The sequence below is a fragment of the Dryobates pubescens genome, chromosome 36, assembly GCF_014839835.1.
Source record: "Dryobates pubescens isolate bDryPub1 chromosome 36, bDryPub1.pri, whole genome shotgun sequence".
In the NCBI taxonomy this organism is placed as follows: Eukaryota; Metazoa; Chordata; class Aves; order Piciformes; family Picidae; genus Dryobates; species Dryobates pubescens.
In genome coordinates, this window is record NC_071647.1 from 655,894 (window position 1) to 670,243 (window position 14,350).

The window sequence follows — 14,350 nt, forward strand, 5'->3', positions numbered from 1 at the left end:
AGGAGCAAGCTGGAGACAAAGGCAGCAGGAGCGGGGCGGGGAAGGGGGACTGGGAGGGGGGCTGGGGAGCGGGGCTGGCTCCAGCCCTGTCCCGCCGGCTCCAGGGGACATCCTGCGCTGAGCTCAGCGCCGTGGCTGCGGCCAAGCCCTGCTGCAGGGACGGAGCTGCACTTCCTGCTGCGGCCGTGCCAGGAGCAGGAGAAGCAAAACAACAGCTGCTTTCCGGGCAGGGCTTCCGCAGGCGGCTCGGCGGACGGGGCTGGGGGCCAGGCACCCCTCCGCCTGCCGCAGCCGCGGCCAGGGCCGCCGCGGAGCACTGCAGGGACTGCGGGGGAAGTGGAGCCGGAGATCACCTGCGACGGGACAGCCGCGGCGGCTTGCGGGGACCCCCAAGCTGCACCCTGGGGCGGGCCGGACCGGGATGGGGTCGGGGGTGCCCCGACGGGACGGCTCGGGCTGCAGGTCTCGGTGTGCCCGGCCGGGCTCCGCACCTGCCCTGGCAGCGACTGCTGTGACCAAGGAGGCTGCGGGAGGGAGGTGCAGGGCTCCTGCTGCCCTTTCTGCACCGGGAGCAGCGCCCGGGGCTGAGTGCACCCCGAACCGGGCACCCCCCGGGAGAGTCTCCTGCTCTGCGGGAAGAGGCCAATGCTGCAAGGATGTTTCTGCAAGGGGATGGGAGCAAGGGGCACGAGGGTGGCACAGGGGTGGCACGAGGGTGGCACAGGGGTGGCACAAGGGTGGCACAGGGGTGGCCAGCCCTGGCGAGGTCTGTGGCAGCCAAAGAGCATCCTGTGTTGGTGACAACAGAGCAAAGGTGACAGAGCCGAGCTCCAGGTTGGGGAGCCCATGCCAGCTGGGGAGCCCATGCCAGCTGGGGAGTCATGTGAAGCAGGATCAGCTGGCAGGGCAAGAGTCCATGCCCGGGAGCCTCGGGTGCAGCGAGAGCCTGGTTCCAGAGCACTTCAGGCAGAAGCTGCCTCCTTGTGCCACCTGAGCACCTGGGTGGGATCCAGCAGGCTGCGGGAGCTGCAGCCTGCTCATGCCCATCCCCTTCCCTGCGTGCCAGCAGGGATGTTCCCATCCCGGGGGTGCTCTGCATGGCAGGACAGAGCTGCCCTCGCCCTGGCAGTGGGACTGAGCCACCACTTGCTCTCAGCCTGCACTTTGGCCTTGCTGCTCTGCAGCCCCTGACCCACAGGCACCTTTGGAGGCTCCCAGCCCCTTGCAGCCTCCCCAGCCCCAGGCTCCTGCCGCGGCAGCTGAGGGGAAAAAATAGCCCAGAGCGAGCGCAGCCCCCCCCAGCCCCTCAGCTGCTGCCCAGCCTGGAGTGACACCCGGGGAGCGTGGGGAAGGGGCTTCAGGTCGAGCCCAGCCATGCCCTGCTGCGAGGCTGCGTGGGAGGGAGGTGCCCAGGCAAGAACTGTGTGACGGCATCGGGCAGGGCAGAGAGCAGCGGGCACAGGTCTGAACGTGCAGCTGGGTGCCAGCGGAGCCAGGGCCTCGCTTCTCCCGGCCACCATCGCTGGACAGCGCCCTGGGTCCCACCGCCCCCCTGCCCTCACCCAGCTCCCCGCCGGGTCACCTGGCAGCTGAACCCTGGTGGCCAGGGGGACGGTGGGGCCCGGGGGCGATGGGAGCTGCTCGCACGTGTTTGAAGGAGGTCCCCCCCGGGCAGAGCTGATGTGCAGGAGCTGGGCCAAAAGGAGACGCAGGGTCCTGGCAGCCCCAGCTCGGCGCTGACTCAGCGGCAGGGCTCCCTCCCCAGAGCCGGCGGCAGCGCGGGGAGAGGGCAGCGGCAGCCTGGCACCTCGGCACGGTGGGTCCCTTTCCTTCTCTGGGGAGCGGTGGGGAGGGAGAATGGATGGAGTTGTGGGGCTGGGGAGATGTTCTCTGGGCAGCACGGTGCAGGCTTGGGCTGCTTGGGTCTGGTGGCCCTGGATCTGTGGGGCTGTGGGTGTGATCTGGGGTGCCCATGCTGCTTTGCCCTGCCCTGTGTGCCAGGGAGGACCTCCCCGGAGGGAGGTGCAGAGTGACCTGGCCTCTGTGCTGCAGACGTGACAACAGCCAGGAGCACGTGCCAGGAGGGAGGGCAGCAGTGCCCTGGCATGAACTTGCTGCCAGCCACCAGGGACTGCCGATGCCACAGCCCCCACCCCCAAAGGCAAAGGTGGGAGCAGGAGTCATGGGGCTTGTGCAGGAGGGTCCTGCCCTCGGGGCAGAGGGCAGCAGTGCCAGCAGGGTCTGCAGCCCAGTGCAGGGCCTCTGGAGGTGGCAGGAGAGCAGCAATGTGCTGCATTTATGCACCCTCAAGATGTGTTTATGGCTGGGATGGGACAGCCGTGGGTGCTGCCCAGCCCTGCCCTGGGCACCGTGGCGAGTTCCTGCTCCACACTCTGGTGCAGAGGGTAGCAGCTGAACTTTGCTCTTTGAGGTGGAGCTCCAGAGGGCTCCCTCTGGCCTGCCTGCTGCCGGGAAACTCCACAGCTCCTTCCCCTTCCTGTGTGCACAGGCAGGGACCCAGGGCTGGCACCAGCAGCCTCAACCCCGTGGGAGCATCCTCTGCCCCGCTTGGCACTGGCGCTGACCTGGGCACCGCCAGGGGTTTGCTTTGGTGCTGAGCCCCCCGTGCCATGCTGCAGAGGTGGTGCTGAGCAGGCATGCTGACCTGGTGCCATCCCTAAGGTGCCCTGTGTTCAGCAGCAGGTGGGGGCCGAGCTGAGGGGGTGCCTGAGCAGGGGCTGTGTCCCTGGGCCCTAGAGCATCGCCCACCCTAACAGCTCCTTCTCCCCAGGAAGGGGCCAGATTCTGCTGCCTGCTGGCACAGCTGCAGGGAGCAAGGAGCCTCTCCCCATGGCAGCCAGCGACCCCCCCTAACACCAGCCAAACTGGACACCACGGTCCTGCAAGAGACCCCCCCTGGCCAGTGCCCACCTGCCTGCCACCTCCAGCCCAGCCCGGACTCACTCACTGCTGACCTGCCCCACGCCGGCTCCAGGGCCCACGGGGCGGCCACGGGCAGAGGCTGTGATGCTGCAACCATCACTGGTGGGTAGAGCTGGGCAGTGCTGGTGGGTGAGGGTGGCAGTGCTGGTGGGTAGAGCTGGGCAGTGCTGGTGGGTGAGGGTGGCAGTGCTGGTGGGTAGAGCTGGGCAGTGCTGGTGGGTGGCCCTGGGGGCAGATGTGAGGGGGTGAGGAGCTGGGGCAGCTTCAGTCTGGTCTCTTGTCCTGTGCCCACCGTGTGGCTGGAGCTGAGCCACTGTCCCGCACCAACCTCCTGTGTCCCGTGCCAGCAGCCCTGGCATGCTGCTCCTGGTGCCGCCCGGCCAGGCAGAGCGTGGCCAGGAGATGGCAGCAGGACCCTGCCCGCAGAAAGCTGGGGGGCGAGGGGGAGCTAGAGAGAGCTGGGGCGGGGGGTCCCTGTGTGCCACCCTGCAGAGGGACCCCCAGACCCTACAGGTGTGGCTTTGGCACAGCCCTGCCGGATGGCATCACCCCCAAGCGCTGAGGGGACACATTAGGCTTAAGAGGTGCAGGAAGCACTCCGACCCCCAGCTCCTCCTGCATCCCACTCCTCCCGGGTGCCCCCCGCCCTCAGGTGACGCCGTGCCCTGCTGTCCCCAGAGCTGTGCAGCGGCGACGTGCCCGAGGTGGAGCTCCTCAGCCTGCTGGGCGAGCAGCTGCCCCGCTACAGGCTGCGGGCCGACAGCGCCTTCGGCTACGACCACAACGACTGGCTGCGAGCCCGCCCGGAGCCCCCGGAGCCCCCGGGTCCCCTCACCCCCCAGCAGATCGAGGAGACCCTGCAGTACTTCCGTGAGTGCCTCATCCGGTGCCAAGGGGGCTGGAGAGGGCAGCGGGGTGCTGGCAGCGGGGTCTGGCAGCGCTGCCCGCGCCGGGCCGGGGCCACGAGGGCAGCACCAGGGCTAATCAGCCCTAATGGGATTGGCAGGGCTGGATTGCCTCGCCCGGAACATCCCGGGCTAATTCCGGGAGCAGTTTCTGCCGGATGCTTGCAGAAAGCTCCTGACCATCTCCCGGCACCGCGGGGCAGACCCCCAGTGCCCGTGCTGGGGCTGGGGTGATGCCCACCGTGGGGCAGTGAAGCCTGCTCCTGACGTGGGGTTGGGGGCACGGGTGGATTATCTCTGCTTCGCTTCTGGCCCGCGTGTGGTGGGGATGGGATTAGAGTGAGGGGCTGGGGGGGGTGGATGTGGGGCAGCAGGAGACAGATGGGGCTGGCACCTCTGCTGGCCTGGCTCACAAGCCCCTGCCCGTGGCAGGCTGGGCAGGGGACAAAGCCTGTGCCTGCTGCCTCCTCTGCCCAGCTGCTCACCTCCCTGCTCGGCACGCAGTGGGGTGCAGCCCCCCCGGCCGCCGGCGCACCCCTACCCCGCGGCCACAGTGCGAGGGGTTCAACCCCAGACCCTATTTGTGTGCCGCTGTGGCTGCCTGGCTCCGCGGGACCCGGGGCACCCCCATGCCCTCCCCGCGGGCATAGCCGTGTTCGGCCCCAGGAGCCTCACGGGTCACGCCGCATGCCCCTGGAGCCACCTGCCCCTGGTGGCACGGAGGGGGCTGGCACTGCCTCATCCCTTCACCCAAACCCCTAAGCTGCTATCAGAAATAGCCCCCGCGCCCCCCTCTTCCTCCCCCCCCCCCCCTAATCTGCTTGCGCAGGGGCGCAGGGACCTGCCCGGGGCAGCAAATCCCCAGCGAGGGGATTAGGAAGAAGCAGCTCCTGCCTGCCCATGGTGGGACCCACACTGGTGCCCTTGGGGTCCCTGGTGGGCATGGGTGCCCACGCGAGGACCCTGCCCTCACACTCTGTCACCCCTGGTGCAAGAAGAAGCAAGAAGCTGGACCAAGGGCACTTGGCTCTGGCCCCAGCTCCAGGAGGGTCTTCCATCAGGACCCGAGCTGGGGTCAGGGTCCTGTGGGTGGGGGTCCTGCAGCCGAACACAGGCAGTGTGCACTGATGGGGGCAGCTCCAGCCCCAGCCTTGGCATTCATGGATGAGTTCTGGTGCTGGGGCAGGCGCTGGGGGTGGGCACCGGGGTGTTGGCATTACCAGCGTCGAGCTCACTGTGGTGTGGGGTCCTGGCAGCCCTGCTGCCCTCCCAGCTGCCAGGTCTGTGCTACGTGCCAGCCAGCTCCTCCATAATTCAGGACAGCATCGTTCATTCAGCTCTCTGCTGCGCTGCTGCCTCTGCACGAGTGGGGCTGGGGGCTGCGTGGGGCACGGCCGGGCCAGGCTCATCCCAGCCCACGCTCAGAGTAGGGAGGAGATGAGAGGGACAGGTTGGAGGGGGATGGAAAAGCTCTGTCCCGGCTCAAGGACCTGGCAGACCCCAGCACTGCCCTGGGCACCTGTGGGTACAGGGTTTGGGGTGAGCTTTCGGTGATCTTGGGGAGCCAGGCAGCAGGGCTGGCCGGGCAGGGGGCTGTGCCGTGCCACAACCTGACCATCAGCGGCTGGGGGCAGGCCAAAGGACCCCAAAGCCCTTTCTGTCTCTCCTGAGGGGCAGGAGCCAGGTCCGTGCGCGGCTCATTGGCTCAGCCCTGCCAAGCTGCTGCTGGGGGGCGAGGAACCGCTCAGTGTCCCTCCCCAGCAGTCAGCCCCAGCCATGGGCACCTCTGTGCCCAGACCCCTCCCTGCGTCCACAGCCTGGGGAGCCGGGGGGTGGGACACAGAGCCCAGCTGCAGCAGCCCCCCAGGGCAGGATTGCACTGGGGGGTTCCCAGGTTGCCCCAGCGAGGACCCCGGCCCTGGAATGCCTGGAACATTCCTCCAGGATGCGCTGGTGGGGACCACGTCCCCAAGGCTCTCCGGGGAACCGTGCGACGAGACGGCAGCCCCCGGCTCCCCCCGCCCCAGACCCGCCGCTCCCGCCCCCTCCCCCGCCCGGTCCCGCCCCCAGCCCCCGGTCCCGGCCGCGGTGGGACGCGCTCGGGCAGGTGCGGGCAGACCGGGCGACCCTATAAATAGGGGCGGGAGCGATCGGCTGGGCTGCGCCGCGCCGGTTGCAGCGGGCACGGCTCGGTGCGGCTCCGGTGGGCTGGGTACGATGGAGATCTGGAGCAGCCCTGCCGCCTATGATGAGCTGAACGGGAACGCGGAGAGGGGCGGCGGCGCCGACCCCATCGCCAGGGAGCTGGAGGAAGGTGAGAGCGGCCCGATCCTGCTCGGTGCTGGACCGGGAAACGCCGCTGCGGAGGGTCGGGGTGTGCAGAGAGGGGCTGGACCGGAGCGGGTTGAGGGGGGGTCGGGGATCTGTCCCACGCAGCAGGTACAGCCTCCCCACCCCCCAAGCCCACTCGGGAGCAGCCTTAGCCCCCAGTGCTGCATCCCAAGGGAGCTGCTACCTGCTCGCTTGGGGACCCTCAAGGTCACCCTGGCCACAGGGAGGGTTGTCCCTGCTGGGTGGTGGTGGTGAGCAGCAGAAGGATGGGGTGAAGGAGCCCCCCACTTCCCCTCCCAGGTCTGCATGTGCCCATGGGGATGGTGGGCGCCCCCTCTCTAGCAGACTCCCCCCCCCCATCGTGCTGGCTCAGGCCGGGGGGGTGAAGTTGTTTACATGTTTGGCAGTGCCGCAGCCCCCGCAGCCTCCCCGGGCCTGCCTCGCTCCAGCCGTAACGATGCTCATGCTCTAATTACTTCCAATTAACAGCTCAAGGGGCTGACGAGGTCCAGTTGGGATCCCCTGCAGGGAGCAGGAGCTGTTAGGGCTTGGGGAGGGGGTTGAGGCTGGGGTTGGACCCCCGCCCCTTGGACGTGCCCCCTGGGGTATGTGCCCGCTGGTGTACGTGCCTGCTGGGTGCAGAGGGGACTGGACGGGGACTGGGGTGGCAGGTGGGGGCATCACCATGGCAACCCCCCCTCATTACACAACCCCAGCTGGGCACTAATGGGATTTGTGTGGCTGAGCCTTTCCCCTTAACCCACTTTGCCCGGCTGGGGAGCGTGGCCGCGCCTGGGGGGCACAGGTCAAGGCTCTGAGCACAGCCAGCACAGCTCTGCCAGGGGAAACTGAGGCACCCACCCGTGGGGCAGCTGAACGTTGGGCAGGGGCATTGGCAGCAGCTGTGGGGTGCAGGCAGGGCCCGGGGTGCAGGCAGGGCAGGGGGCTCCATGCTCGCTGCCTGCTCCCTCCCGCTGCGCGGCTCCTGCGCTGCCATCTGGGTGCATGCCCGGCGCTGTCTGGCAGCTTCTGCAGTTGGCAGGATGGGTGCTGGGGGGGCAGACGGCCCCGTCCTTGGGCCACCTCTCCCTGCCACGGACCCGGATAGCGGCAGGGAGGACAGGCAGGAGGCAGGGCCGGTGCCCAGCCCGATGCGCAGCGCCGAGCGGCGTTGGCGTTGGCAGCTGCCTGTTACTGAGGCAACCTGCCCGCAGCGGGCTCTGCCCTGCCGCGCCGCGCGTGGGTCGCTGCTGCTGCTGGAGGGGCACGGGAGTGGGTGCAGGGAGCACGGGGGGGTGCGCTGGGCTCTGCCTTGGCCAGCGTCTCCGGGCAGAAAGTAGGGCAAGGCTGGCTTCTTGTGGGGAGGGGGCTGGGGACAGATTGGAGGGGACGCCGCCTGCGTGCCCGGCGCAGCGTGGTGCCACCCACCGCTATTCACACTGGAGCTCCAGCCTGCTTGCTGCCGGAGCTGCCACCTCCCATCCCATCTCTGCTGCCTGGCTTTCCCCATCCCTCCTTCCCGTCTGTGCCCTGCGGTGGGGCTGGCACCGTGTCCAGGCTGGGGCAGTGGGCGTAGCGGGGGGGAGGGAGGAGGGGGCAAGATGTGGGCAGAGTTGGGGGGTGAGGTGGGAGCGCCCTGCTCCCTGTGATGCTGTGGTGGCTGTCAGCATCCCTGCCCCGCACCGCGGCTGCTGCTGCCAAGCACTCAAAGGTCCTTTTCGGTGACCAGCGTGGGACAGCCCTGTGCCACCTACAGCAGCTACGCTGCGGCTCCCTCTGCCATGCAACCCTGGGGAATGAGGATGGGAAGCAGTCATAAGGGACAAGAGACCTGGGGGGGACAGTGCAGAGCCCCCACACTGGTGCCTCTGCCGTGGGGGGGGGGTCAGCCTTCGCCCTTCTCCCCCAGTTCTGTGTGCCGAGCGTGTGGTCAGGATCACCAAGACCTATCACGACATCGACGCCGTCACCAACCTGCTGGATGAGGTACGCTGCTGCCCGCCCCGCACGGGAGCTCAGGCACCTGCCAGGGCTGGGCTGGGGGCCAGCGGGGCCCCGGGGTCGCAGGGGTGGGTGAGGGCTGGGGCAGAGCAGGGCTGACGCGGACCTGCCCCTTGCAGAAGGAGAGGGACCTGGAGCTGGCAGCACGCATCGGGCAGTCTCTGCTGAAGCAGAACCGGAGCCTGTCCGAGCGCAACGAGCTCCTGGAGGAGCAGCTGGAGCTGGCCAAGGAGGAGGTAGCGGCCCCTGGGTGAAGGGTCCTGGGCTTGGCCCCCGCCTGCCCGTCCCAGGGGCTGTGGGTGGCTGTGGTGCCCCCTGGCCGTGCCCTGATGCCCCTTCCCCTCCCAGATCGCGCAGCTGCGCCACGAGGTCTCCATGAGGGATGATCTGCTCCACTTCTACACCACCACCACGGAGGAGAACGAGCCCACCTCCACCACCTCCACCCCGTGAGTCGGGGGGTCCCTGCTCTGCTGCTCACCTGGGCCAGGGCTCCTCCTGGGGGGCCGGGCAGAGGCCCTGGGCAGGAGCTGTCCCCATTCCCAGGGTTGGTTCTCCCCTCCCTCCCGTGGTGGCTGTGGGTCCTGTCCCACAGGCTGAGTCTCCTTCCAGGGAGCTGGGGCAATTAGGTGGGGAGCAAGCCCCATTCTGCCCACGCTACAGGTGCTCAGCACCCTCCCTGCTGTCCCCAGGCTGCCTCGGCAGGAGTCGTCGCTGTCCCTGCAGCAGTACTTCCAGTACGACAACCTGCAGCAGAAGCTCAAGTGCTTGGAGGAGGAGAATCAGAAGCTTCGGATGGAGGTGAGCAGGACACCCTCTGTGCCCCCACCTCTGCCCTGCTTGCTGCCTGGAGGCCTGAGCTGTCCCCAGGGGGGCTGCAGCTCCTGCCCATTGTGCTCAGACCTCCAACCCTCTCCTCCAGGCCACCAACATCGAAACCAAGACCTCTCAGTACGAGGACCAGGAGCAGCAGCTGATGATTGACTGTGTGGAGCAGTTCTGTACGTGGGGCTGGGGTCGGGGGGGGGTGTCTCTGCAGGGGCCGGGGTGCTGGGCCCGGGCACTGACGGACCCCACTCCTCCCCCCAGCTGAAGCAAGCCAGCAGGTGGTTTACCTCTCGGAGGAGCTGTCCCGCAAGGCAGAGGACATGGGGCGGCAGCAGGAGGAGATCAGCCAGCTCCTGGCGCAGGTCGTGGAGCTGCAGCAGAAGTGCCGCGCGGTGAGTGTGCCCTGCCCGTGCCAGGGGGCGGTGCGGTGCGGGGCACGGCCCTGACCTGCCCTCTCCTGCCCGCAGTACGGCTCGGAGGTGGAGGAGCTCCAGCAGCACCTGGCCGTGGCGAAGGAGGTGCAGCAGCAGCTCCGGATGGAGGTGAGCCCCAGGAGGGGCCTGGCCGTGGGTGCCTCAGCCGCCGGGGGGGGAGGGTCCTGCCCTGCTGCTGCCTGGGGGCCGCGGCTGAGCTGTGCCCCTGCCCGCAGCTGCGGGACCTGCAGGAGAAGTATGCAGAGTGTGGAGGGATGCTGCAGGAGGCCCAGGAGGAGGTCAAGAGCCTGCGCAGCCGCAGCCTGCCCAACAGCACCGTCAGCCGCTACAGCTCGCCCAGCATCCTGCCCGTGGTGAGCAGCGCTGGGCAGTGCCAGGGCGGGGGGGGGTGGGCTCTGCACTTCCCTCTGCTGACGCTGGGTCCCCCTGCTCCCCCAGGACTCGCTGGCAGCCGAAATCAAGGGGATGATGAGGAAGAGGGCAGACAGCTCCTCCTCGGACTACAGGTGAGTGCCGGCCTCGGTGCCCTGTGCTGCGCTGCGGGGGGAGGGTCCCTGGGGGGCCGGCTCGAGGGCCCAGCCCTGCCTGCCTCCCGCCCGCAGGAGCTGCCGGCGAGTCTTCGAGACGGTGAAAGCCGTGAACCAGGCAGCCAAAGCCAGGTCCTGCTCCCAGTCTCCCCAGAGCACGCCGCGCTCCAAGCAGCTGTCAGCAGCTCCCTCCGAGGGGGCCAGCACCCCCCAGACCACCTGCTCCGGCTCGGAGGGCGCCCAGTGAGTGCTGCAGAGGGGACTGGGGCCGGGTGGGGAGCTCGGTGAGGGGTCGGTCACCTCGGAGCGTGACTCCATGGGGCCAGGGGGTTCAGGTGTGGCTGGAGCCTGCTGCTGGCTCAGCACTGGGGGGGCTCTGTCGCAGGGCCGCGGCCCCAGCACCCTAACGCTGTGCTGCTGGCAGGGGCGAGGGGGCCAGAGAGCAGCCCCGGGCAGCCCCCGGGCAGCAGGACCTGGAGGCGGCGGTGCAGCGGCTGTCGGTGCGGCAGCAGAGCCACGCCGCGCAGCACGGCTCCGGCTCCAGCTCCTTCTTCGAGGCCGAGCGGGAGCGCAAACTCTGGCGGCTGGCGGACGAGGAGGACTCCAGCGGCGTCCTCACCCCCAACGACAGCGTCGTCTCCACCGGCACCAGCTGCTCGGCGGGCTCGGAGTTCACCACCGGCTCCGGCTTCTCCCTCGGCTCCCTCTCCTACCTGCCTGACAAGCTGCAGATCGTGAAGCCCCTGGAAGGTGAGGGGTGGAGGGGGCTGCCCGGTGCACAGAGCTGCCAAGGGGGTCCCGTGGCACCGGCTGAGCCCCTCTGGCTCTGTCTCCCCGCTCAGGCTCTGTGACACTCCACCACTGGCAGCAGCTGGCACGGCCCCACCTGGGTGGGATCCTGGTGCCCCGTCCTGGGGTGCTCACCAAAGACTTCAGGCAGCTGGACACTGACCTGGAGGAGGTCTACAGCCTCAATGACCTGGAGGAGGACGATGTGGAGGCCAGCTCCTTCCAGCTGCTCCCTACCTCAACACCTGCCAAAGCCAAGGAGCGCCCTGGGGGTGAGCTCGGGGTGAGGGGACGGTGACCCCCAGGACATCTCTGCCCTCCTGCCCTGGCTGCCCTCCTGTGTTCTCCCCTCTTGCAGCAGCTTGTCCTTGCCATCCTCATCTCTCTGCAGCACTGCAGGGGCTGTCCTGCAGCCCTCACCCCTTCGATGCTGTGCCCCCACTGCAGCCCAGGCCTGTGGAAGGGGCAGCTCTGGGAGAAGCATCAGCTCCTGTCTCTGCTTGTGCTTGCAGCCCCCTCCTCTGAGCAAGCCCCAGACCCACAGCTGCTGGAGCTGTGCCCCTTGCACTCAGCTCTCTGCTGGGGGTGGCAGCTCCCAGCACAGCTTTGGCTCTCCTGCCTGCCCAGGGCACTGCTCTGTGTCGTGTGCCCCCCTCCCATTAACCCAGTGTCTCCTGTCCCTTCCAGTGTTCCTCTCTGTTAACAACCTCCCCCAGACCCTGTCTACCTTCACCTTCACTACCTGCCACACCCTCCACCCCACCTCTGAGATCACCATGGTGACACCCAGGTAAGGTGCATGGCCCCCCCCCGCCTGCACTGCTACCCCAGGCGCCCCCTGCCCAACCCTGCTCACCCCACACCTCACTCCATGCAGCTTGAGGACGCAGTGGGCAGGGGTCCAGCTGCAGCCCCTGATACTGAGAGCTGTCTCTGCCTCCTGAGATGTCCCCAGAATCATGCCTGGGGGTGTGCACCCCCCTGGAGGGAGGGGACCAGCCCCTGCCCTCTGCAGCACCCTGCAGGGGTGAGGAGAGCTCCTGGGGAGAGCAACAGCTCCCAGGGGCCAGCAGCCTTCGGGGCTGGCAGCTGCAGGGCTGTGACTTTTTCCTTCTCCCTGCACTTCTGTGCAGCAGCCAGGACCTGACCCAGGCTGCAGGACCTCTTAATTAATGAGCAACTGCTGCTTACCCCTAATGAGCCCCTGGGAGGCTCTTGGGGGTTGGTGTGAGCTGCAGTTCACAAAACCCTGCAGGTCTGGAAAAGCTTCTGAGCAGCTGCCCCCTCCTGCCCCCTCCTGCCCCCTCCTGCCCCCTTGGGAGCTGGGGGGAGCATGGCTGCAGCCCCCACCCCCAGCACCCCGTCATGAGTTGTGGGGCAGGCACTGGGGGTCCCCTGTACCCCAAGGCTCCTTAGGTGAATGTGTGGGAAGGATAAGAGGGGTCCTGGCCCTGCCTGAGGAGCAGCCCAGAGCCCCCCCCCGACCCCCCCTCTGCTCTCTCTTCCCTGCAGTCTGTCTCACGCCGTCGTGCCTTCTTGTGGGCCCCCTGCAGGGCTGAGCCTTGGCAGCCCCTCACCAGAGCTGTCTTCCCCCGTGCTGGCCCCTGGCCCTGGACCCCCCCTCACCCCCCTGGGACTCGTCAGGCTCCTGCTGCTGCGGGACACCACCGCCTCGGGGCCGGGGGCCTGGTGGGCTCCCCTGCTCCCCTCCCAGCATGCTGGCTCCCAGCCCTCCCCTGCACCAGGGGGGCAGGATCTGCCCCCACCCAGGAGCAGCATCTTCAGCTTGAACCTGGTGGAGAAGCTGCGGGGCCTGGGGCTGGACAAGGTGGTGGCCAGGGGTGAGCAGTCCTGCAGGCAGGGGCAGCGCAGGGCAGCCCCCACCTGAGGGGGCTGCGGAGGCCACAAGCTCAGGATGAGACTCAGCCTCTTGCTTTCCCAGCCCCGGGGAAATGAGGATGTGCCAGGCCTTCAGCCTCAGCTGCTGCTGCTGCCACAGGCCCGAGCAGCACCCCCGAGGGGCAAGGACACAACCCTGGAGCGTGATGCTCCCCAGGCAGGGACCTGGGGGGGGTGACAAGTGGGGCTCCAGGAACCCGGCTGGGGGCTGCTGCCTGACCCTGTCCCCTGCCCTGGGGCTAGGGCCCTGTCCCAGGAGCTGGCTGCTGGCAATCAAAACTGTTCCTGCTTCTGCTGAGCCTGGCTGAGGAGCAGCTTAGCCCTTCAGGGCTGTGCAGGCTGCTGCAGCAAAAGGTGATGCTCAGGGCTGGGGGGGGGGGGGGAAGGCACCAGGATGAGACCTCCCCTGCCCCACACTGGAGCCCTGGGAGGGCCTCTGGGCTGACTTCTGAAGGGAGGATGGCTTTGGACTCTTCCCTTCCCCCTCACTGGCAGCAGCAGCGGCCAGGGCTTGGGGCACACCTGCAGGGGGTACCCCTGGGGCTGCAGCTGCTGCTCCTGGGCCCTGTCCCTCACCCCCTGCCCTGCCTCCTCTCAAATAAAGGAGAAGTCCCAAAGCAGCTCTGTGCCAGGTCTGCCTCTGCTTGCCGGCTTGGGCACTGTTGGGTCTCTGCCCTGCGCTCCCTGGCGGGGCTGGGGGCGAATCCCCCCTGCCTGCTCCCCCCTGCCCCAGCCGAGAGTCAGCCGCAGCCGTGTGCCCTGCCCAGGCTTTATTGCGGGGGGTCCCAGGCGCGGCGCAGCCCCTAGGCAGCGTCCCCGGCGCTGCGGCGGCCGAAGTCCATCCAGGCAGGGTAGTAGTGGTCGTAGAGCTCCTCCATCCCCTCGTCCCCGAAGCCCTTGTGGACACCCAGCTCTGCCGGGGCAAGGGCAGAAGGTCAGAGCGGCCCCGGGCTGGGGGCTGGCACAGGGGGGCCGCGCTGTGCCCTATGGAGCACCCCCCCGAGGCCGCCCGGCCGCTGCCTGCCGGTACCTGCGAAGATGTGGGGCTGGAGCCGCTGCTTCTGGGACAGGACCGGGGCCCAGTCACGTCGCACCGGGCTGGGGGGGTGCTGAGGGGGGGCCCCCGCCGCAGGCGGTGCCTCAGCCGCGGGCCGGCACAGGCAGGTGGTCACCAGCACGGCCAGGAGGAGGCCGAAGCACATCTTCATCATCCTCATCCTCGCGGCTGCAGAGACGGAGCGGGGAAGGGAGCAGAGGGGCTGCGAGCACTCAGCTAGGGACACACAGCCAGGGGGGACCTCTGTGCGGGGCTGGGTGCTCGTCCCCAGGGCATGGCCCCTCCTCAGGTCCCCTCTGCCCCTCCCCAAGTTTTCTCTCCGGGCTGGTCCCCAAGTCCCCTGGGGCCAAGTTGGGAGGGGTCCACGGGGACCACCCAGCCCAGCTCCAGCACCACCTGAAACTAAACCACAGGACCCAGGGCCCTGTGGAGCTGCTCCCTGAGCTCGGGGGGGGCTGCTGGTGCCCAGGGCATGGCCAGTCCCCGGGGCCCCTCCACCCCTCCTGCCTGCTCCCCAGGCCCTGTCCCTGCAGCCCCCCGGGACTCACCTGCAGGCTCTGGGGCTGGCTGGGCGGTGGGCGGCAGGCGAGGGCTGGCACCGCGGCTGGCACAGTCCTGGGCACCTCCAGCCCCCGC

General features: G+C 68.8%; 2 protein-coding genes across 8 annotated transcripts; one reads left to right on the forward strand and one right to left on the reverse strand.

Annotated features, from left to right (window-relative positions):
- Positions 1-5,946: 5,946 nt before the first annotated feature.
- On the forward strand, positions 5,947-12,862 carry HAP1 (huntingtin associated protein 1). 7 transcript variants are annotated; one of them, XM_054176729.1, is made up of 15 exons: positions 5,947-6,162; positions 8,089-8,165; positions 8,300-8,416; positions 8,529-8,629; positions 8,873-8,981; positions 9,103-9,181; positions 9,270-9,400; positions 9,476-9,550; positions 9,658-9,795; positions 9,881-9,948; positions 10,045-10,212; positions 10,394-10,719; positions 10,812-11,030; positions 11,446-11,548; positions 12,271-12,862. In XM_054176729.1, the coding sequence occupies exons 1-15, from the start codon at positions 6,066-6,068 to the stop codon at positions 12,644-12,646; spliced, it is 2,184 nt and encodes a 727-aa protein (XP_054032704.1). In that variant the 5' UTR covers positions 5,947-6,065; the 3' UTR covers positions 12,647-12,862. The 7 variants fall into 7 exon arrangements, 5 of the variants coding, with proteins under 5 accessions (XP_054032704.1, XP_054032706.1, XP_054032707.1 ...); XR_008463034.1 differs by having other exon boundaries at positions 5,949-6,162; positions 11,150-11,548; positions 12,271-12,291; XR_008463035.1 differs by having other exon boundaries at positions 5,949-6,162; positions 11,150-11,553; positions 12,271-12,287.
- A 598-nt stretch (positions 12,863-13,460) lies between these two features.
- LOC128898932 (gastrin/cholecystokinin-like peptide) lies at positions 13,461-13,874 on the reverse strand. Its single transcript, XM_054176594.1, has 2 exons — positions 13,688-13,874; positions 13,461-13,570 (listed from the first exon to the last, which is right to left on the reverse strand). The coding sequence occupies exons 1-2, from the start codon at positions 13,872-13,874 to the stop codon at positions 13,461-13,463; spliced, it is 297 nt and encodes a 98-aa protein (XP_054032569.1).
- Between the last annotated feature and the right edge of the window lie 476 nt (positions 13,875-14,350).